Consider the following 25,303-nt stretch of genomic DNA (forward strand, 5'->3'; position numbering starts at 1 on the left):
CATAGCACACTCCACCTCTTAAAAATTGATATGATTTATAATCCTCCCCATTAAATATAATACTATTATTATACTTGTTACTATTATTATTAAAGATGTACATTATGTAAACTCAAGCAATCCCATAGGTTAACCTATAAAAGTTAGCTCCGAAGAATTTAAAGGAAGATTTGTAAACCGATCCTCTGAAAATCAATGGCTCACTACAAAATGCAATCTAAGGATCACCCAGGAATTAATCAAAATAAGCTACTCAAAGTGGAGACACACTCAATCCAAAACTCAAGATGCGCACATCTTGAAGGGAGAGCACCAACAAATCTAGAAAAGAACTTAGAATGAGCTAAAACACTCGAACTATCACAAATTTACTCCCAAATTGAGACCTTGGCCTGCCAACAAAGTAGACCATTAAGTCTGAACATGGGAGTAGGGGACTAATGTTATAGATAATTTTGGACCGGCAAAAGGTCAAAGGTCAAGATTGAACCAAGAGAGTTACCTACCCCGAGAAACGGACCTGAGACTTGCTTAAGAGTAGGCCTAGGAGAGTTTCAATAAATAAAAGAAAGATAAGTTGGGCTCGGAAAAGCCCGCTTGGCCCATCCCAACGTCAGAGGCCAAGGCCGAGGCCAATGTAAGCCTTGAGAGCCCAAGACCTTCGAAGTCGAGGCCACAAAATTCCTAATAGTGGGGCCGATCTGGATCGACCCACTTCATTGGGACATCCTCAGTGGCCCGATCCCAAGCCCCGCGTGCCCAGTTTCAAAGTAAGAGAAGGAAATAGATCTCCTTCTCCAATTGGGATAAGGAAAACCTCTATGATTCAACAATAAATAAAGCATGGCAGCCCCATGAAAAGTAAGTTCATTTCCTCCCAAAACCACTTGTCCTGTGCAAACTTGTCCACATTTAAAATAACGTGGACCCCCACACCTTGCCCTTCATAGCACTACTTGCAACACACCTGAATCTGACGCACACATGTTTACTAAAACTGATAGCATAATGTTAAACAGGGCAGGGTCTGACATGATGACCGACAAAGGGTCGACGTCTTTTTTGGGTGAGGACCGACCTTCGATGGCATTGGGTCAAATTTTTGGGGGGTGTAGAAACAACTTTTTTGTGAGGCGGAGGATCGAGTTTTCCAGAAGACAGAGGATCGACTTTTTTGGGCGGCAACAACAGATCAGCTTTTATAGTTGGAGGATCGACGGAAGGAGGTTGGGACTTTCAGGCTCTTTGATTTCAATGCTCTTAATAAACCACATCCCTTACATCAAATTTTATCTCTCAACTTCTCAGGATTGGAACAAACCACTTTGATAACACAACGTTTTGTCTTTCATCATGAATCTAGTGTTATACTTTATCTTCTATACTCTTTTATATATATATATATATATAAATCGACAAGTTTACCTTTTAAAATTGAACATAGATAACACAAGAAACTTATTACAACACTTAATAAACCATAGGGTACCAATTGATCAAATTAAAACTTTGCAAGCAAGGCCGGTCACCTTTGCTTGCATCTTGATGAAGGAGATGGCACCTCTACTTTGCTATTACAAGAATAGGAAACTTATAGACAGTATTCTTGTAGAATTTATAGCTAGACAATTAAAGAATAGAGTTCATTTCTATTAAATTAATTGAATAGACAGGTACAAAGGAAATTCAAGTACAAATTATCGGACGTATAGACGAAAAAGAAATTGCACATGTCAAATCGATCAACCAAGGAAGGGTTCCTCTACAAACCAAAAAGTATAATTATAATAAAGTTCATAGCTCCGGAGTGGTTAGAGTAATTTTTTCAAAAATAAAACAAGACACATGGTTGTAATCATTATTTCCTTTAAAACCCTACAAGATTCTATCATTTATGTTTGAAATTTTTCTCTAAGATTCCTTTTTTTTTTTAAAAAAAATAATAGCCAAAGCTAGAGAGAATATTTTGTTAATGAAGTGTGAAAGAACCAATATTACAAATATCGTCTTTAGTTAATGAGGAAAGGCATGGGGAAAAAGTGTTAAGCCACAAAAAGGGTAGGAAGAAGGTGAGGCCAAAGTCTGGCAAGTGTGCGTGCAATTGAGTTACAGGTTCTAGGGATGTGGGTTTCTTTTTAAATGAGAACAATTATACCGTTTTTTCTAGAGAATAAAGAGAAATAATTTTATTGGAAGGAACAATAAAACGCCGGTCGTTTCCAATTCCAACCTTCGGAATTTTGAAAAAGGATTCGCTCCCATCAGCTCCAATATCACTCGGCTGACCCAGCCTTGAAAATAGCAGCAATCAATAATAATAATAATAATAACAACAATAACAATAACAACATTATTAAAGGTACTGTCCTAAGTCTCCATCGGATTCCATTCAATTTTAACCCTATCTTCAAATAAATCTTCATATATGTATATATGAAACTTATAATTTATAATATAAACTTCTAAATTTTCATAAATGAGTCCATTTAAATTCTTCCTTACAATTAAAGTTCAAGAATGGACAAATCTCAAATAAAGTTCTATATTTGAAGTGTTGAGTTGATTGTCATAGTTTGTCGATTATATGTATAGGGTATAAACTATCTTAGTGTAACCAAGAGGGGAAAAGAGATGAGTAAGAAAAAATGAACATGGTACCAAAAGGGTTTGAAATTGTAAGTTATAATAGTTGAAACCATCAACTATTGCAATTGAGCTCCAAACATGGAGTGAGTTAAAATAGCCCACTCCACCTACCAGAAATTAGAGGCCGAAACATCTCCCGAGTCTAAATTCATTCCCTTTGTTACAAATAAATGCTTATTTTTACTTTCATTAAAAATAATAATAATAATAGCCAACAAGAGTGTAACTCAACTAGCATGATGTTCATACTATCAACCTCATGGTTTGAGATTCGATTCTCCCACCCCACACTTTAATTACAATACCTCTTCAAAAAATAATAATAAACAATGTGAATACAAGTTAACCATAAACTAGAAAATAATTTTAAGATTTATTGAAAGCAACAGGGTAAATCTCAAATATAAATCTAAAATGATATTTTTAATATCATTACCGTTCTTGCTTCATTAGTTAAGAAAGCAGCTAAAAATTCAATCGATCATCTTCTTGACCCTATGTAGGAACTGACGTCATCAATGACTTGGACAATTAAGCTATCAGAAACGAAGGGTCATTAAAGTCGCCGTCCTTAAAATTACACAACCTTTTCAAAATATGTTATAGTTTCGTAGAAGTTTGGAAGTTCGAACATAAAGAACAACGATGAGAGCAACAAGCTAGGTTAAGAAAGTTGGAACAACGGATTGATTCACTTACCCTTACCCAGTTGAATGAATGAAGAATAACATCGTTCCAGATGCAAGCTTCCTCCATTTAAACGACGTGAAGCTCAGAGTTCAAAATACCTTCGCTTCGCTGCATAAGAAAGAAGCCTACAAGGCAAACCATTATCTCATAATGGAAGAATTGGAAACAACCAAACATATTCTAAATAAAACGAATGGAACTCCCCAACTTCTAACTCAGAGAGATAAGGAAGAACTTTTCTCACTCCGAGATCTGCTATGCCATAGACTTCCCCCCAGGCTTCACAACCCTGCAATGGCGGATGCCTGTGGTTGACAAAATTTGCTCTTAGCCATGAAGCCATGAATCATTCTTATTTCCCCATTCTCTAGTGGTTCAGCATAAAAGTAGAGGAAGAAATACGGTTCTCAAAACTCACCCATTGTTTTTTCATATCCGAGTATTCCAAATTAAACAAAACAATCACAATACTGTTCCTAACATAGAAAATGTTAACTAATAGAACGGAAAGGAGTTACAACAATTTCAATTTTCAACAGATGATAGGATCCCATAACATACTCAAGTTCATATATCACAATCAGGCTAGTGATTCTTGTAAAGTACAGTTAATTGGTAGAAACGTCTGAGAATCTAAGGTTCAGATAAAAGGCAACATTCTGAATACTGTAAATATTTCTGTCATATATGAAATACAATATCTGTATGGGGGATCAATATATGTATATTTCGTAAACCAGATATGACAAACCGTGACCTTCTAACTTGAGGGCATTAACTTTGAGGACTTTCAACATTCCAGCTGAAAATCAGATCACGAGGATCACAGAAGAAATACAATTGACGGCAGCAATCTCAATCAAACCTGGAAAAAGGAAAATAAAATTCAAATAAACCCAAAAGAATGATAAAAGACTCTGATTGATGTAATATGGTAACAATAGCATGCGTAGAGTCGCCCCGCTGGAGCATTGATCAAATTGAGCAAGGATGACTGGAACACTAACGCAAAGGGTGGCGCACCATAATTGCCATCTGATAGCCACTATTGCAAGGTAATAGCGGAGAGACAATATTGAACATGCGATCTAGGTATATAACATCCCTCGCACAATAGGAAAAGAAAAACAGAACAAAAATCAAAAGAGGAGAACATTGAAATAATATATATAGTAATAATATCTTACATCTAGGCCAAAATTCTACAAGATATTAGAAGGCTATAAGAAGAATTAGAAATCCTGAGAATGCTATGCTCCTGGCTCAACTTAATTCTTTTGTTTCTCAATTTGAAAATAGAAACAAAGAAATGGAGGAAAAGCACATGAAACGTGCATATTTCCATAGCAGCAGAAGGATTCATGTAAACCATGCCGTCTAAGTAAAGATTAAGTTCTCACACTTAAACAACTGAGTATCTGCCTGGTTGTGATCCACCGGGTAATGACAATGTTTGGTTTGTAATATCCTCAAGGACACGTTTTAACTCAGCTTTAGCTCTCTTAACAGATTGTTCGGTAGGACCTTCAATGAACAAGTAAAGCTTGCGCTCACCAGGTCCAGCAATCTTGCCAGGTGGAAAGAACTGTCCCCTAGTAGTAATAGCAGCTCCAGTCCACTCTGAAATTGGGCCTAAGGTCTCCTTATGGGTTACCTTCCATCGAGCATTCTGTGGGAAATCGTTAATTTCCAATTCTGCTTCATAGTGTTCAGGTATTGCACTAGCTTGAATCTTGGCTAGGTTGTGTTGCAAGTTCATTGCGGCTGCTAATGCTGCCCTTGCAGCAGCCCCGTCATTATTAACTGCAGGCAATGTTGCACCAGGAATAACTGCCATTGTTCCTGGAATTGTGAGCCCAAGAACACCAGGCAGAGAAACAGGTAATCCGCCATTTGGAAGTAGCTGAGCTGCAGAGCTGGGAGTTGTGATTGAAGCTGCACTGACTTTAGTGGCAGCTGCTATAGCAGCTATCTGAGCCAAAGCTGCCTGCTGTGAGATATCACCACCTGCCTTCCGGACACCATCATCTTCATCTTCTGAATCCGATTTGTCCTCCTCAAAACCATATTCTTTAGCCTGTGCTTTCTTTGCTGCCCTCCTCACTTCATCTTCTTCCTCATTAAATTTGAAACCACTGCCACCATAGCCAGTTCCATGGGCCTGCTCTAGTCCCTGATTCACCTTCGCCATGAAACTATCAGCAAGAGCTCTCAGATCATTAGGAACAACCTGCTCGGAGAGTTCCAATGCTTTCACCAGATCTGGTGCATATCTTGAATCTTCCTCAGCAATAAATGTGATGGCACACCCTTTACGACCAGCTCGGCCCGTGCGACCAACGCGATGCACGTAATCTTCATAGTGGTTTGGGACATCAAAATTGATCACTAGCTCAAGCTCCTTGACATCTAAACCCCTGGCAGCAATACTAGTTGCAATTAATAAGTTGCACACATTGCTTTTGAAATCTGATATGGTAGATTCACGATCAGTCTGATCCTTTGCTCCATGGAGTGAGAGGCAAGGGTAACCATGCTTGAGGAGATCCCTAAAGAGGGCATCACATTTCTCCTGTGAGTGGACAAAAATTAGAATCTTGCCTTTCTCATACCATTCTCCCAATAGCTCCAACAGTCTCAAAAACCTCTCATTTTCAGGCCTCACTTCAACCAATTGCGTTATGTCCTTATTCACAACACTCCTCCCACCAACCTGTATTTCAACAGGCTTGTTCAGCACTTTACGAGCCAAAATTTCAACCTGACGAGGAAAAGTTGCAGAAAATAGTACAGTTTGACGGTCTGGTCGAATATTCTGAACAATTCGAGTAATCTGAGGTTCAAAACCCATGTCAAACATCCTATCAGCTTCATCCATAACCAAATATGTAACTCTACGAAGATTTGTTATTTTCCCGGCACTAGTGCAGAGTATATCAATCATCCTTCCTGGAGTACAAACTACTATTTCAGCACCACGCTTAAGCTCACTAATTTGTTGGGCAACACCAGAACCTCCATATACAGGCACACACCTTAGACCCATAACCTTTGAAAATTTCTTTATATCACTGTGGATCTGCTGGACCAACTCCCTGGTAGGAGCCATTATAAGCCCAATAGGACCATCACCAGGTACAACTGGTGATTGATCCTTGATATGCCTCAGCATTGGAAGCACAAATGCAAGTGTTTTTCCTGATCCAGTTTTGGCAATACCGATGCAATCTCGACCACTCATGACTATTGGCAATGCCTGAGCTTGAATTGGCATTGGCTTCTCATAGTTAAGTTTTTTAATCGTTTCTAAGATTTTACTCGTAAGTCCAGTTTGATGCCAGGTTTTAACAGGCTTTGGAACATCTTTTCCATGTATCTTCAATTCCAATTGCTTCCGATAAGCAGCAACTTCTTCCGAAGTCATCCTCGATATCTCCTTCACTTCAATATAGAAGTTTTTTCGGAAAGGTTGATAATCCATCTTTGAATGGTCAACGATAGAAAGCTTCTCAGCCTTTGTCTTCTTCACCCTTTTCATGAATTCATCGTCATCTTCATCTTCTAGAGTATCTGCATCATTCTCAAGATCTCCATAGTCTGTGTCAGAATCTTCACCTGGAATTATTCTACCCATTGATTTATTTGAAATTCTTCTTTGAGGTTTACCACCACTCTGATCACTTGGTTTATCTCTGCTCTTTGATTCAGCAATTTTATCATCATTAATTGTGGGGGCCTCAACTTTGTTTAGCTTCTCCACTTCAGGCAACACCATAGAGTTCATGAAAGCATCCAGAGGATCAATTTCATCATCACCTGCATCGCCATTAATGCTATCTTGCGGTGGAGGCACGGCTGCTTCATTGCCATTGTTGAAGTCCACTGCAACCTGTTCGCCATCTACAAGTGGCTTAGAATTTTCATCCACATCCATATCCATTTCAGTGGGCCTGGCATTTTCGTACTCATCATCAGATTCACCTTCAAGGGTCCATGTCTTGCCAGATTTTGGTTCATCAGCATTCGGTTCACCCTGCTTATCTCCATCAGCTTCTTCTTTCAATCTTCGCGACTTTTGCCACTCCTGAACTCTTCGTCTTCGTTTTTCCATTTCTTCATCCAACCTCTTTTGTTCATTTTCCAGCTCCTCTTCGCGAGTTGGTTTTGTTTCATTCTTATCAGATGCATCTTCTTCACTCTTTTCACGTAGAGTCTCTTCAATGTGATCTCTCTGCTTATTTATCCTGCTATTGCTTTCATGAGCTCTATGGTCATCATCATCTCTCCTACGCCGCTTCCTACCATGGTCAGTAGAGTCTTCGTCACTATAGTCACTAACAACTTCCCGTCGCTTCCTTCTATCTTTGTCTCTTTCCTTTTCCCTATCTCTCTCACGTTCTCTCCTCTCCCTCTCTCTATCTCTATCCCTCTCACGATCTTCTTTGATGCGCTCCCTCTTCTCTCTTTCTTTCTCTCTTGCCCTTTCCCTCTTCTCCTTTTCTCTCTCCTTCTCCTTGTCCCTGGTTTTCTCCCTCGCCCTATCTTCTTTGTCTCTGTCCCTTTCCTTGTCTCTGTCCTTCCTCCTATCCCTTGCTCTATCTCTTTCATCATCCCGACTCCGTGATTTATCCTTGTCCCTTCTAAGTTTTTCCTTCTCTCTCTCGTACTGCTGCTCTTCAGAATCAACACTCTTTTCCCTCTCAGAACGTCGACTCTCCCGATCTCTCTTCTCCTTGTCTCTGCCTCTATCTCCGTTTCTCTCTTTATCCCTTTCCCTATCTCGGTCCCGATAACTCTTCTTTGGGTCATCCAAATCGTCCCTTCTAGATTTACTTCTCCCATCCTCCATTGCTTACTGCTACAGAACTTCCAAATCAAAGGGGGAAAAGAATTCGAAAGTGAAAGGCAAGTGCTGAATAGCCCCAATTAGTGATCAATCGGGGCGACGGCAAGGCTTCGAAACTACAATATGGCTTCCCTTCACTGTTTGAATGTGTCTACTGCAACGTATTGATGCGTGACCGAATGTATGATGGACCTGATTCAAATCCAACAGGGAATTTACGGGGAAATAGATTGTGACAGTGGCTTAAACAGCTATAAAAAGGAACGCGAGCAATCTGAAAAAACTATGAAATTAGAAACGCTAACCAGGTTACGGAGGATGGGGAGGAAAGAGCAGTCGAAAACCCTAATTCCGTTTCTTAGGATTGCGTAGCGGAGTCGGATAGCAGTGCAGTGGTTATTTTCCGGTCTTTTGAAACGTTGCGTTGGCAGGTGAGAAACTGTGGCTCCAACCCCGCCGTTATGTCCGATACCGGAAGAGATCCCCAGCCTCCTTTCTCGAATGACTGACTACAAGTCCACTCTCAGAATCCCACCTGGGTATTGGCCTTTTTATGTCTTTAGGCCCATCTCAACTTAGTCTTCGGCCCAAATGTCTAGTTTTATGGAAGGGGTTTCTGTACATTTACCACTTATGTATGAAACTTTCCATTTTTTTCATAAATATCTTTCATATTTTCGAAAAAGCAGGTGACCTTTTACGAATTAACCTTCCAAACATTAAAATAAAATAAAAAAATACAAAAGAGTAAAAACTTTCCATATCTCATTCGCGCTCCATTAATGATTTCTTTTTAATAATTTCATTTTTCTCAATCATCTTTTCATATCCAACCCACAATTCATCTTCTTCAACTTCTCTCTCAAAACTTTTTCTCATCTTTTCGTCGTCACCTCCTTCCCTCCATCCACCTTACCACCATTGATGATGCGCCTACCAAGATCCATCGTTGCCTCCCTCCATTTGGGCCACTAACCAGTTGTTGTCACCTTCGTCCCCAAATCTGGCGCGTGGAGCAAATCTTCTGACGTGGACGAGCAAATTCGATGCATCTTCCAATATGTGGCGAGTAGATCTGGCGTAGGACGTTTTTTCCAACGTCAGACTAGGGAGGGGTGATTTTTCCGGCATAGGCAAGTAGATCCATCGAGGGATGAACCATTTACGTGGGGTTCTAGATAATGACGGTCGACAATGATATATGGGTTTTTTTATATATACTGTGATATATATATATATATATATATGTAGGTAGGAATATATTAGTAACAACGGAAGCAACAAGGATCATTTAAGCACTCTAATTCATTAATTTTGGTAAGATATAAAGTATGCTCTTGAGTTTCATGCATACATTTGTAGAACCTCTTCAAAGCACAATCTCCAACTGCAATTTTCTCTGAATCTTGTTACAGACCACCTTAAGGTCTTTCCCACTATTCTCTTGATGCTCTAGATTGAGTTGTGGAACTCAAAACAAACTTGAATCAAGGGATTATGAAGAATTGCTCACAGTAGCAATCTTGTTGAATAACACTTTTTTTAGCATGAATTTTTCTCTCTTGATTGCATGCCCCAAATTCATTTTAATCTCTTCAATATATTGCAAATCATCATGCAAGGAAGAGAGTTGCATGAGTTGCAACTCATGCCTGAAGTTAGTGAATAAGAGAAAATGGAAAATGTGTGAGCATGAAGAAGATGGATAATGGAAAAAACTTGTTTTTCCACTGTGTATTGTTTTTTTCAAATTTCCAATTTTATCTCAAAATCAAAACTTGATTTTCTTTTTTTTAGAAAAAAAAACAATCCATTTTGATTTGATTTTTTAAATAAAACTTAATTAATTTAATATCAAATATTAAATTACTTTTTACACACATCAATCTTTATATATTTAAATCATATTTAAATATAAATTATTTAATTTAATTTAATTCTCAAATTAAACACGTAATTATATCTCATATAATTACTAATTCCCTTAATTCTAATTTGAACGTTTCAAATTAACTTATCACGCTATTCTAGAGCTAGTTCAATTATGAGCTAGTAGGGGACTTCGCGGACCTACAGATCATGGGCTCAAACGATCCGAGATTAATTGGCTAAACTCATTAGACCAAATTAATCTCATTCGTTAACTAATGGATCACTCCACTAAAGTCCATAGTTGCACTCCCGTCACTGTAGATATATTATGTCCACGTGATTTAACCATAATCAACAAGTCGACCATTCACAGGTTGTTCGTAATAACGGTTGGGTCATATATCTGTTTTACCCTCGAGATTACGTCTTGTTTCTCAAGTTCCTACCGATCCTCTAATGAACAACTGTTTGTGATCCAATCACTAAACCAAACTCTCTCAGCCTAGTGAGAGGGTGGGGCCCCTTGTTCAATACTAGAGAGAACAACTTTTCTCCTATCCCTAAATTGGGTAAGCGTGAACTCTGTCTTGCCCCTTATGTCCCGGGCTATCTATTAGATCTGACCCCTGAAATGGGAGGCTTATTGAGCCGAGGCTGTTGAGCCAACCTTCACCTATGCAAATTTAAAAATAATCTCGAATAAATCAGAGTTCATAGCTAGCTTAGGATTAAGATCAAGTTACCTAGGTCATCTAAGTGAAGTAGTTAGTCTTAAACAACTTTATAAAGTAAGAGTGACTTATTTCTTGGTCCGATCTTATGCAAACTCATTGCATAAGACGCCCCCACTTCTCATGTTACAACATGTACGAATTAGGATCACATGTAGTACTTTACAACCCTTTGTAACAACTACAGAGTAGGCCGCATCCAATAGTGTTACAATAATAAAGTACCCAACCTTATTCATGTACTATAGATCATTTTGAGTATTTACTCAAATATTATCCACTTTTATGTCTCCACATAAAGTCTAAGTAGTCATGTAATAGTCATGGGTCTTAGTTTACGAGATTTAGACCTTCATACAATTTACAAAATCAATAATAAGTATATTGATTATAGAAAATGTTTATCATTTTACAAACTGCAAATTTTAGAACATAAAACCCAACAATATATATATTTTTTTCAATATATAGGGCGATTTTTCGATATATACTGTGATATATATCTTCGATTTTTTATCGAGACTTTATTTATTGTGATATATACACTAATATATATTGAACATTAAATTTATTTGTGATTTATATATATTCGTTTCCCGTCTTATATATATATATAATATTTTACTAATATATTTAAAAATACGTTGGAATATTTATAAATATATTACCATTTTACCAGTATATTTTATATATTGATTTGAATATTTGCAAGCATTCAAAATAATGTTCCAAGGTTTAGAGACAAACATATCATAGCAACAGAATATCGATACCTAATTAGAAGTTCACATATATCATAATACTTAGGATATATACATCAAATAAACAATGAATTATATTGACATACATATCAAAACATATACGAGTTATAAGATATATTTAAATATGACCATGAATATTTGAGTAGATATCAAATATATTTACTAGTATAATTCATATATATTTTTAGAATGTTTCAAATAAACAATAGAATATATTACATGCACAAGTGAACAAACAATTAAATATTTCACATAATATAAAAAATCAACGTGAAAAATAAAATGATGATTTATGTCAATAATTGAATCAATCTATAATTTATATATTGTAGTATCTTTCATAGATTTGTTAGAATATTTTCAAATACTTAACAAAATGTTTTAAGGTATATTGTAAATAACCATGAATCTGAAGAAAAATAAAACAATAAACCAACGAAAATAGAAAATAAAATTTCATTAAATGCACATTCACTCTCTAATTAAATTAAATCAAGGGAAAAGTCTCAAAATTTATCTCTCCATTTGAAAATGTTAAAAAAAAATCATATTAAATGCATTTTCTTTCTCCATAATAAATGCAGTTTCTCTATCATTAAGAAAAATTCGTAAATAGTGAAATATATATAAAAATCAGAAATAAAAATAATAAAAAAGGGTAAACTTGTCCAAAAATAATACTAAAAGTATTTCTTGAAAAAATTCAAACTTAAAAAAAAAAATTAAATATGGCCTAAAGATGATGTTTTATGTAAAAATCACTTTTATTGAATATGGGAAATTATGGGAAATAACTATAAAGTATATAAAGAAAAAAAATTAGTCGAGTAGACCTCCTCACGGAAATAATTTAAAAAATGTCTAAAGTTTTGAATTTTTCATGAATAGATTTTTTTTTTTTAATTCTGATAATACGAGAGAAAGTAAGGAAGCAGCTAACAAAGAATCCATCCATGGAGATCATCTTTAAATCAGAGTAATGAGGAACAATATGAGCATAAAAAACAAACTTACGAGCCACGTGCTTAACAAAGTAGAAATCCTCAATGATACATCGACATTATAAATCACGTAGAGAATCCATAAAAAATTGAATCTCGTTTGAGTATCGAGTAGATGTTGTCATAATGTCCTATAAAATTAGTGAATCTATCTCGATCCAAAGATGACGAATACTACTTCAAATACCTTGAAAAGAATCTCATAAAGTTTCTAAGAGCTCTACATCACCACTAAAATGTTAAAACTTTCACATGAACATGAGAAAATATTTAAAGGACAATTGCAACTTCAATTATTTTTTTTTAAAAAAGGCGCAACCCTAGGTTTTGTTTTTTGCAAATATGTCAAAAAATTTCCGCCTGAAAATTTGATTGTTATCTGATTTCTATGTGATTGTTATGTAATTGTCACATCTGCAATTACAAAAAAGTTAAAGTCATGACTTTTATTTTTTAAAATGTATTTGTCATACAATATAATTTACCTAAAAAATACTTGCATAAATCATATAACGTCAAAATTATTTGTAAAAATGGGGTTTATTCTGTCTTTATTAGTTTCAGTCTTTTGGAAAGACGGAATTTAAGAGAATTCAATGTTAGCATAAATTCTTTATATCTATATTGAATATATAAACCCTAGGATCATTAATGTCAAATTGTCAAGAATAACATACCAGATTCCATTGCAAAATTGATGAATACCTTCAAGATGACGACGGATGACTATGGTCTTCCTCAACCAAAACTCCGAATGCCCTTAGTGGGATCTCTCTCTAGATGGGATTTAAGAAAGACTGAGTGCTTATTGTTTTGGTATATCGGGGACCATAGCCTAAGGTCTCTTTATATACTAGTTCAATTAAGGTTCCCATTAAACCCTAATTAAGGCTTCTACCCATTAAGTCCATACTCAATTAGGAATCTAGGGCCTTAATTAATTAGATCACATAATAGAGTCCAATCTAATAAAATAACCCAATGTGATAAATTATTAATCCACATATATAACCCATACTTTAATTAAACATATTATTATTTAAATATGTCTAACAATCTCCCACTTGGGCTATGTCTATGTACCTAATATAATTAAATCACCTAAACCTTAAGCGCGCATAAACAGGTTATTTCAATAATAGAATTCCCCTTTAGTTCAATCTGGTCCATCTCATGTATTAGCATGGAATCAAGGCGGCTTTCGTCACTACCCTTGTAACTAAACTTCCTTGATCACCAATCCCAATACATTCAATGACATAGATCAAGTATGGACGGATCAACTTGTCACACCCCGCACCAGATTACCCTTCTAACCTGGACGGAATAGTGACTGCAGCAGTTACCAACCCTTTTGCTGCCACTTACTGCCTATTTTACTTGTTAACTAATACTAAAACCCTGAATACATACATATTAACTCAGAACTTAATACATTTACACTACAGGGTTCCGCAACATTGATTATATATGTATATTACCACCTAGTGAGCCCCATCAAGAATATTAGTCACTAGACAGACACATGTGTACTAGCTAATACAGGTCTTCAATTACGCTTCCCTCAACCTGTTTCTTTGAGTGGCAGAGTAGCAGCAGAAAAGTCTTATGGGAACTGACCGCTACCTAGAAAAGAAAACATTTGAAAACGTGAGCTAGAAGCCTAGTGAGTGACTTAATAAAACGTAAATCTCATACTTAAACTGAAAGCTTGAAAACATAATGTTGGAACTTAAAGTATACCAAGCAGACGTGTACTTAAAACCTTTTAAACCAATGTATCTGAAACCTGAATCTTAGTTGAGAATGAACATTCACTACTCTAATTCCCAACGTCAAGCCATGGCCAGATGAGACCTCTATTTCAACCTGTTCACATTAAACTATGGCTAGAAGAGATCCTTACGTCGATCTCTTTAAATATACCGATGGCATCTCAAACAACATCCCTAAGACATAAATGTTGATAACAACTTTTATACATCAATAATAATTATTGCATCCTGGTTGAGAACGAGCATACACCGCTCTAGCTCCTACCGTCTATTACCGGCCAAAAGACCTATACCCCAGCCTCTCATTTAGACCTGCCTACATACACACGGAGTTTGTTACGTACCGTCAACACCTTAGGTACATCTATTCAGATACCTTCCCTACCAGTATCCCTACTCATTATGTTTAGAAATGCCAACGCATGTACTTCGGCAACTTTAGGTATTTAAAACATAGTACGTCAAGCTTCATTCAACCTTAGCTTTAACCCTAAAGCATGCTTCATATTTTGTGAAATAAGTTGGATTAAAACATATTAAACTAGCTTGTAAAACCACTAGCATGCTTTAGACATGAAAAACATACTTGGAAAACTCATACATTAGTAAACATCAAGCGTTGATAAACATTCACAAGCATTAGAAATTTCAAACTATCCTTCTAGCCTAGAAGAATATATGACTGCCTTTATCCTTAGTTGAGAGTGAACTAATAGTTCTAACCTTCAATGTCAACCTTAGTCGGGGAGAACTCTTTTGCTCGATCCTTCGACGTTGTATTACCTACGTGCACATGGTTATAACTGAGTACCGTCGTACCTTATGTACCTGACTAGGATACCTTCTCATTGTCCTTCAGTATCCTCTGGTAATTTTGCTCAGGTACCTTCTCAAACGTCCTTCAGTATCGAGCTGCTAAGATACTTACTCATATGTCCTTCGGTATCAATTTGGCCGGATACCTTCTCAAAAGTCCTTCGGTATCAAATTGGCTAGGTACCTTCTCAAGTGTCCTTCGGTACCAAATTGGTTAGATACCTTCTCATATGTCCTTCGGTATCAATTTGGTCGGATACCTTCTCAAAAGTTCTTCGATATCAAATTGGCCAGGTACCTTCTCAAGTGTCCTTCGATACCAAATTGGTTAGATACCTTCTCATATGTCCTTTGGTATCAATTTGGCCGGATACCTTCTCAAAAGTCCTTTGGTATCAAATTGGCCAGGTACCTTCTCAAGTGTCCTTCGGTACCTCGTTTTAAGTAAAACTAGTCATAAACATTTAATTGAAAGGATACCTTCTAATTGTCCTTTAATATCCGTCACGTAATTAGTCACAACATTCAGTTGAACACTAAAGATTAGTGCTCAGATCATCATACTAATTCATCCATCATACTAGTTTTATCATAAAAATAAAGTTATTTAAACATGCTGAAAGCATTTGGAAAAGATAACATATTTAAATCATATCAGTTCCATGGAAAACATGTTTTTACATAGCATGAGAGACAGTTCCACAGTTACGTTGCTTGGCACTTCATCTATACACTTAGCATGAGAATAACTTTAAAGAAATCATAATTTCTAAATCATTAAAAACATTAATTCATCACATAGTCACTCACAGCTTGTTGGCCTCTTAACGGGTTACATGCTTCTTCTAGTTCTTCTTGACCTGAAAAGACATATTTCCCAGTTAAACCACTGAGAATTCCTAGTAAAATACCTTAATTAATTCATTTATTAAAGGAATTTTACACATACGGCTCTACTGGTGAGATCCCCATGAGCCACACCGGCGAGATCCACTAGAGCAATACCAGTGAGATCACCACAAGCGACACCAGCGAGATCACCATGAGCGACACCAGCGAGATCACCTTGAGCGAGATCTTATTACCAGCGACACCAATGATACTCAGCCCCCCAGCGATACTAGTGATACTCAGCCACCAACGATACCCACTCACCAGCGACACCAGCGATACCTGCCCAATTTCTAGCAAGATTCCCCTCTAGAGCGAGATCCTCTTCACAAATTCTCGCTATAATCTCCACTGTGAGCTGTTTGCTTGTTCTTCCCAAGCAGCTGTCTGCTTATGCACAGGTTCTCTATTACAACTTTAAAAATTCATAACTCAAAATCCATACTTTGTTTGAAGAAACTTCCTTCTACAAACATGTTTAGAATTGAGTTACTTTCTTATTTTAAAATTTTAGCCACAAATTCCTTATAGTTTGGCCTAGAGCTTGCAATATTCTCCTCGGGCCCTGATTAACCCAAGATTATGTCCCTTCTGTAATTTCATCACTTTCCATTCTTCTTCTCCTGCCATCTTTCTCTAGCAAGACAACTTTGAAAATTAGATTCTCTTAGCTTTCAAATGGCACTGATTTCACTAAATTTGTTCATGTGGATTGCTAAAACCAAACTTTCGAAGTTCCTTTTCCCTGTTAATCTTCCTGCTGCCTCCCAAATTCAAGGATAATTCGCCACGTCAACTCATATCTAATGACTCAACCCAAGCCAATAAGTGAGTTTCTTTATTTAATACGTTTTTCTTTTCCTTTCTCCTCAACCTCTATAATTTGCATGGATTTTCACTTATATGATATTTAATATATCATTCCTTTGGTGAAACATACTTGTTTAGGAACTTAGATTTCAGGGTTTACACTTAGCTTACACGAGCTTATTTCTTTATGCTTCCACCCTCTATCTTTCCTAAGTCATGGCTTTATTCAACTCATTAAGAGACGTCTCATTACTTTCTCTTACTTAAAATAATTAGGGTTCGAGCTTTACAAGCATGGAAATTACATGCAAAGTGATCTAAATCATGTCTGTTTCTAACTGATCCAAATTCCTTAATGAGATCATTCTATAAAACTTTATGCTAAACTGCATGCATGATAAACAAGTTCAAATAATAAAACATAAATCATCAACTTCATTCTATATAGAAAATAAACAAAATAAGGTCAAAGAACATCCTCAATAACAAACTCCCACTAAACCATGGAATCAGAAAAGTGACTAACACCCATGTGAGCAACATGCTCATGAAAAACTTTAGGTGGTAAACCTTTAGTCAATGGATCTGCCACTATAGAGTTTGTTTCTATGTGTTTTGTCGAAATTTGACCATTCTGAACTCTTTCTTTAACAACCAGAAACTTCACGTCTACATGCTTTGACTTCGTATTGTTTCTGTTGTTGTTGGAATACATCACAACTGACTTATTATCACAAAATAATTTTAGTGGTTTTTCTATGCCAACCACTATCCGCAGCCCAGTGACAAATTTTCGCAACCATATTCCATGATTGGATGCCTCATAACATGCTATAAGCTCCGTAGCCATGGTAGAAGAAGCCATAAGTGTTTGTTTAACACTTTGCCAAGATACAGCTCCTATAGCCAACATGAAGATATAGCCTGAAGTGGATCGTAAAATGTCTTGACATCTAGCATAATCAGGATTAGAATACCCAATGATCTCCAAAACTTCTTATTTCCGATAAGTGAGCATATAATCTTTTGTTCTCTGTAAATACCTCATAACCCGTTTGGCTGCTTTCCAATGATCCATCCTCGGGTTACTCAAATATCTGCCTCACACTCCAACTATGAACGTAATATCTAGACGCGTACATATTTGAGCATACATTAGACTTCCAATGGCTAATGCATAGGGAACCTTCTGCATCTCCTTAGTCTCGAGTGTGGTCTTGGGGCATTGACCTAAATGAAATTTATCACCTTTAGCGATCAAGTTATCTCCCGGCGCACAATCTTTCATGCCAAATCTACTCAAGATCTTTTCAATATAGTTCTTTTGTGACAATCTCAAAATACCTTGAGAACGATCTCACAGTATTTCAATTCCTAATACAAAAGAAGCATCACCAAGATCCTTCATCTCAAATTTTTTTTTGAGAAATCTCTTAGTGTCCTGCAATAAACCTACATCATTACTAGCTATGAGTATGTCATCAACATATAACACTAAAAAGATTGATTTACTCCCACTGAACTGGTGATATACACATTCTTCCACAATGTTCACCTCAAAACCAAACGAGGTTATCACTTCATGGAATTTGTGATACCATTGACGAGAGGCTTGCTTGAGACCGTAGATGGATTTCTTTAATTTGCACACCATAGACTTTGAATTATCAGACACAAAGTTTTCTGGTTGCACCATATAAATCGTCTCATCAATGTTCACATTGAGAAATGCAGTTTTTACATCCATCTGGTGTAGCTCTAAATCAAAGTGAGCTACCAATGCCGTGATTACCTTAAAAGAATCTTTCGATAAAATCGAAGAGAAAGTCTCTTTGTAATCAATGTCTTCCTTTTGAGTAAAACCTTTTGCAACAAGACGAGCCTTATATCTTTCGATATTGCCATGTGAATCCCTTTTGGTTTTAAATATCTATTTACAACCTATGGGTTTCACTCCTGATGGCAGTTCGACAAGTTCCCAAACGTCATTTGTATTTCATGGATTTTATTTCCTCTTCCATAGCACTTATCTACTTTTGAGAGTTAGAACTTTGTAAAGCGTGTTGAAGTTGATTGGATCATCTTTCATTACGCCTACATCATCCTGATGTCTTGAAGAAACACAATATAATCATTCTGAATTGCACTTTTTCTCTCTCTAGTGGATCTTCTTAGTGGCACTTTTTGAGGTTGTTGAGTTTGAACTTCAGGTTCAACAACGGGGACTTCAATGTTGTCTTGTTCTATAATTGGTTCAATAATGAAGTTAGGAATTGGAGCTTGAACATCATTTATAATCACATGAGGAAAAGAAACCAATTCCCTCTTCAAAGACAACTTTCCTTATGTTATCTTCCCCTAAACTCAACATCTCAAGAAATCTAGCATTTCCTGTCTCAAACAATGATATAGAAGTGAGATCATAAAACTTAAAACCCCGAAAGTGCTCATAATACCCAACAAAATAGCAGCTAATAGTTCTTGAGTCCAATTTTTATTTAATTAGGCCTATAAGGTCTAGCCTCTGGACAACCCCATATGTGAAGATGCCTAATACTAGGCTTCTTTCCTATCCACAACTCATGAGGGATTTTGGCTATTGCTTTACTATGTACCCTATTAAGTATATGTTACAGTCTTTAGTGCCTCACCCCAAAGGGATTCTGGTAGAGAAGAATGACTAATCATACTTTTACCATATCCTTAAGTGTTCTATTTCTCCTTTCTGCTACATTCATGCTGGGTTTGCCCAGTATAGTGTACCTATTAAGGATATAAGTACCAAATGCATGAGTAAATTTTCATTTATCTCGATATCAAGTGCCTTTAATTTACCTGCGAGATTGGACATTTCCATAATGTACTCCCTTATGTTTCCATTACCCTTATACCTCATAAAGTTAAAGAAGTCAAAAGATTACTTGCTTCCCTTTCTCATTTTTAGCAAAATTTTTCTCAATTTGAGTAAGGAAATTATTGGCATTTCATTTCGTGATAGAGTCCCGAAAAGACTCCGGAATGGAGTGCCTAATGATCATCAGACACATGCAATTTGACCGTTCCCACTACTATATATCAGCCATATTTGGTTGTTCCTTAGTAGAAGTAGGTTTATCGGTCCTTAATGCAAGGTCCAAATCCATACACTCTCTAGGCTTTCTTTCCAAATCTTGAAGTTCGATCCATTCAACTTAGGGATTGAACTTAGATTTCTAGATATTTGAGTAAGACCAATTGAAATAATAAACAACAAAACATATGCTCACAACTAAAACATAACAAAATAATTTCACATATGTGGTGGACCCCTTTAATAAGATACCTAGCACAACATTGATGTCCATCCTTTGGGCAAAAAACACCAACTGTAAATGGTACTCTCAACGTAGTAATCAAAGTACTGACAATTAACTCTGTCAAAAAATAGCCTTTCTTTAGACCGACTATTTTTCACATGAGCAATCCTTATAATTGCCACATACTTATTACCACATGCATACCCACAATTTGGCAAAATAATTATCTTCCTTTGGGCCGATAATTATCCGCATAAATTCATGAATATGCACATCTCATATTTCATAATTAAAATGATTTAGATAATAGAGGCTACTTTGGTAACATATTATTTTTGACCAATTCAATCTAAAATATAAGATACATTAATATAATAATATTATTGTACAAAAAATAAAGGAGGAAGAACACCAAATAATTTTTTACAAAATTCACTTAATAATTGCATACACATAATACAATTAAAGTAACATAAACATGTGAATATCACAAAAAACAATCAAATTGTAGATTTTAATTCACAAACTTATCGATCAAGAACTAAGAACTCTTTTCAAGAATTTCTCCAAGTTATTAATCAATAAAACTTAGATTCACTAAATTCAATCAGTTTTTTTTTTTTTTTTTTGAAACTCATATTCATCAATTAAGTATTAGCATAACTTAAAAAAATAGCGACAACATTAACTTTTCCATTACTAATCAAATTTAAAACCGAACTCATAAAGTCATCCATTAAGAATTAAAAAAAAAAACTGATAATTAAAACCAAGAACCGCCGGCAAGACTTTAATCGGTAATTGACCGATACCTTCACCCAACGGCAACTCCAGTCAGTCGAAAGTCTTGATGGGTAAAACTTGTAGCAACTAAAAACCTAACTTCTTCAATCGGTCTTTTAACTTTTTTCCAGTGGATTTCATCACATTGGTGGACTTTTGTCAAGAATGTTGAATTGAACATCCTTAATTTTGACAATAATAGAATTAAGGTTTTTTTTCCTTAAAAAAAACTTTAGGAAACCACATTCAATTAAAATAATCAACCAAAAAAAAGAATCACTTTAATCCACCACTAGCATATCATTCATAATCGGTGATGGGTATGCCAAATACCACAGACAAGAATACGAGTTGCAAGAACACATATTGCCAAAGAAAAAAATGACCGCTGAGATTTCCATCCTACCATCGATGAGTTTACAACGCTGCTATAGTAAGCCGACCATTTTTTAAAAAAAATTCTTTACCGAAACCAAAATTTAATCAACAATGCCAATGGAAAATGTATAAACTAACAATCCAACATGAAATTCATGCTCTGATACCATTTGTTAGCATAAATTCTTTATATCTATATTCAATAGATAAACCTAGGATCATTCATGTCAAATTGTCAAGAATAACATACCGGATTCCTTTGCAAAATTGATGAATATCTTCAAGATGATGATGGATGACTATGGTCTTCCTCAACCAAAACTCCGAATGCCCTTAGTGAGATCTCTCTAGATGGGATTCAAGAAAGACTGAGTGCTTATTGTTTTGGTATATCGGGGACCATAGCCTAAGGTCTCTTTATATACTAGTTCAATTAGGATTCCCATTAAACTCTAATTAACTAGGAATGAGCTTCTACACATTAAGTCCATACTCAATTAGGAATCTGGGGCCTTAATTAATTAAATCACATAATAGGATCCAATCTAATAAAATAACCCAATGTGATAAATTATTAATCCACGTACATAACCCAGACTTTAATTAAACATATTATTATTTAAATATGTCAAACATTCAAGTTTTATAAAAAGATTAAACTTCCCTTCTACTGACCAAATTAGATTTATGTGATTCTTTTAACAAAGACCGAACTGCTATGAGCTTTTTTTACCCCATTTATTGTTTTTTTCCTTACTTTCTACAAACTACACTACAACAACACCTCTTTTAATTTTATTTTTCTCTAGGTTTAATCGATGGTAACCAATTATTAAAACATGATCTAATTACGAATTTTTGTCCTATGATTAAAGAAAATTATAAATTAATCCTTATAATTTTGAAAGTTAGAATTTAACTTTTGTGTGTTGATAAAATCTCATAATTTTTTTTTCATGATTTGATAAAATTTAAAATTTTAACTTTTATGAGAATCTTATTAAATTATATGGACTAAATTCTAGCTATAAATTACAATGAATAAATTTTAACTTTCACCAAACCATGAAGACGAAATTTGCAATTTAATTTTAAAATATCCATTGGCATGTCTATACATCTATAATTGAAATGATTATTTACAAAAATTTTAATAAATTAAAGGACTAAATTTTAATTATAAATTATAGAGATTAAATCACCTAGTCATATATATCCATTGACATGTCGATATATTATTTATACAATACACGACTTTTCCAATATTTTTCGGAGAGCCCTATTTTAATACTTAATCCTATGTTTTACCTATTATATTTCAACATTCATTTACAAGTCAAACAAGAAAATCAAGAGAGTCTAATATTGAATAAAGAGGAGAAAATAAAGACATTGTGAGGGTTTACCAAATATCTCGTCTTTTGCGGTGGGGATTGCAAAAATTTCATTTGCAAACATTATACAACATCATGTTTACCAATAGTAATAAAAATTGACGTAATCATAATCGTAGATCAATCGTAATGGGTCTCTATCACAAATATAATTGGATCTTTTTTTATCGTGCTTACCTAAAATTAAGAATTTTGTCAAATTTACCATTACTGTTATTGTCATATTTATCTTTGAGAGCCAAACCGTAACGGTAAAATGGTAATAGTAAATAGTAACAATAATGGTAACCATAACCAAAACAGGTAACAATAAGATACGACACAATTTTCAGACGCAATTCGATTGATCACCTCATGCTCTTTGTTCAAATTACATTATTTGATTATAGATTTTCAATTGGGACCCACTTGTCGGTACGAATATGGAACATTAGTAAACACTAGTAAATGTAAAAAAAATGAGTCCCATTCTCCAAACCACCCTTCATTTAGGTTATGTTTACCAAACCGTAATGAAAATTAGTGTAATCCTAATAAAATTTCATTGATTGATCAATTAATTGGATTGATTCCGGTCACATTTACTTGAAATTATGAATTTTATCAAATTTACTGTTACCATTACCTCTATCCCTACTTCTTAGGGGTTGTTTGGGGTGCTGAGTTGAGATGGATGTCTGGAATTTGTGCAGTTCATATATTTGTAGAGCTCACATGTCTGTGTGGTGCAGAGTTGAGTTCATATGTATGGGTATCTGATGCAGTTTTTTGAACTCTAAATAATATGCTTTTATGATTACTATTTTTGTTTTGAAATTTTTTTATTCAATAATTCTATCTATTTTTGTTTGAATAAAATATGGATGGTAGTTTTTTTCTTTTAATTTTTAGAACTTTTCTTTCTTTCTTTCTCTCTTTTTTGGGCAATGAACAACAATTAATCTATTACATTTCTCTTAGAAATACGGTTAAATAAAATGAGAAACTAAAGCAAAATCAAAACTTTTTAGTCAATTTTTCTACATGAATTTCATTGTCATCTTCTTATTTTTCTTCTTCTTCCTATTGTTGTTCTATATTTTTACTATGTCATGTATTTTTTTTTAATTAAATCTCCCCAATCATCGTAAAAGTCAATGAAATGTCACCACATTTCTTCAACATTTTCACTTTCATTTCCTCTAAATTTGGAGGATCATCAGAGAACAAATCTCTATTTTTCACCAATTTTTACTGAAAAATGTTATGGGTTTTCCTTTCATTTTATGGGTTTTTTGTTATATGTTGCATACTTTTCAACTACATACATATTTTTCGTCTAAATATTCTCAACACTCATTTGACATGTAAGTTCATTACATATAAATATTGTACTAAATGTAGACAAAATAATATTTTTTATATAATCAACAATCCTACAACATACGTTAACAGTCATCAGTCTTATAATAGGCGAAAGTGATTGTGAAATTGATTATCGAAGATGATTTTTATTGGAGTTTGTAGCCGGAGGTGGTTGTTAGAGCCTGAAGTTGGTAATATGAAGGTGTATTGGAGTTTTGGTTGTCGAAGTTTGTCATTGGAGGTGGTTTTCGAATCTTGAAGTTGGGCAGACAAAAGTAGTCGTCAAAGTTGATAATCAAATATAATTTTTTATGGAGATTGTAGTCGGAGGTGACTGTAGGAGTCCAAAGTTAGTTGCATAAAGGTGGTATTAGAGTTGGTTTTCAAAGTTTGTCGTTGAAGGTGGTTGTCGAAGCCTTGAGTTGGTCGTTAAAGTTGCTCGCTCAAAGGTGATCATCGAAGGTGATTTTCATCGGAGGTGGTTGTTGGAGTTGGTTATCGAAGTTTGTTGTCGAAGCCAATTGGTCGTCAGAGTTGGTAGTGCGAAGGTGGGCGTCGGAGTTGGGTCACCGGACATAGTTGCCAGAGCTATCATCGGAGGTAGTTGTTGGAGTCCGAAATTTGTCGCTAAAATTGTCATCGGAGGTGGTTGCCGGAACCTCGGAGTTGGTCGTCGGAGTTGCCATTAAAGGTGGTTGTCAGCGTCCGAAGTTGGTCACTAGAGGTGGTTGTTGGAGCCCAAAGTTATTTCTTGGAGTGTGATAGTGACCGATGGGTGGAGCCATTGAAAACATGGGAATAATAGAGAGTTGAGGTGAGTTCGTAAAATATATCAATTCAACTCCACCAATATTTAAAGTTGGTGGGCCAAACAATGAGTTGATATATTATACTAACTCAACTCAACTCATGTTGGTGAGCCAACACCCCTTAGGGTCAATCGATAACGGTAATGATAAAAATGTCAAAATTGATAATTTTTCAATTGTAACAATAACAATAATGATAGTAGTAACGATAACAATAATGATAATGATGATATGACATAATTCTCAAGTATAATCGGATTGAGTATCCTTTATTTATTAATCAAATTGCATTACAAATTTAAATACAGTACAAATATAAAACAGGAGCTCAAACTTTTTTTTTATTCCCATCTACTAAGTTTTCAGTGGGATACACGTGGCCTTGTTGCGACACACCCCATCTGTAAACGGCCTATGTTCACTTACTTAATTGGGGAAGAGAAGTATTTAAGAAATACAA

General features: G+C 35.3%; 1 protein-coding gene across 8 annotated transcripts; it reads right to left on the reverse strand.

The window, feature by feature from the left end:
• Window positions 1-1,953: 1,953 nt before the first annotated feature.
• Window positions 1,954-8,714, reverse strand: LOC120085947 (DEAD-box ATP-dependent RNA helicase 42). 8 transcript variants are annotated; one of them, XR_005484089.1, is made up of 7 exons: window positions 8,488-8,714; window positions 4,737-8,374; window positions 4,360-4,447; window positions 4,094-4,201; window positions 3,581-3,641; window positions 3,346-3,461; window positions 1,954-2,291 (listed from the first exon to the last, which is right to left on the reverse strand). XR_005484089.1 is itself a non-coding variant. In XM_039042278.1 (3 exons), exon 2 carries the CDS (start codon window positions 8,183-8,185, stop codon window positions 4,739-4,741), a length of 3,447 nt encoding a protein of 1,148 aa, XP_038898206.1. In that variant the 5' UTR covers window positions 8,186-8,374; window positions 8,488-8,714; the 3' UTR covers window positions 3,860-4,201; window positions 4,737-4,738. The 8 variants fall into 8 exon arrangements, 1 of the variants encoding a protein (XP_038898206.1); XR_005484087.1 differs by having other exon boundaries at window positions 4,344-4,447; XR_005484090.1 differs by lacking the exon at window positions 4,360-4,447.
• Between the last annotated feature and the right edge of the window lie 16,589 nt (window positions 8,715-25,303).

This window comes from Benincasa hispida, chromosome 9 (assembly GCF_009727055.1).
Source record: "Benincasa hispida cultivar B227 chromosome 9, ASM972705v1, whole genome shotgun sequence".
NCBI lineage: Eukaryota > Viridiplantae > Streptophyta > Magnoliopsida > Cucurbitales > Cucurbitaceae > Benincasa > Benincasa hispida.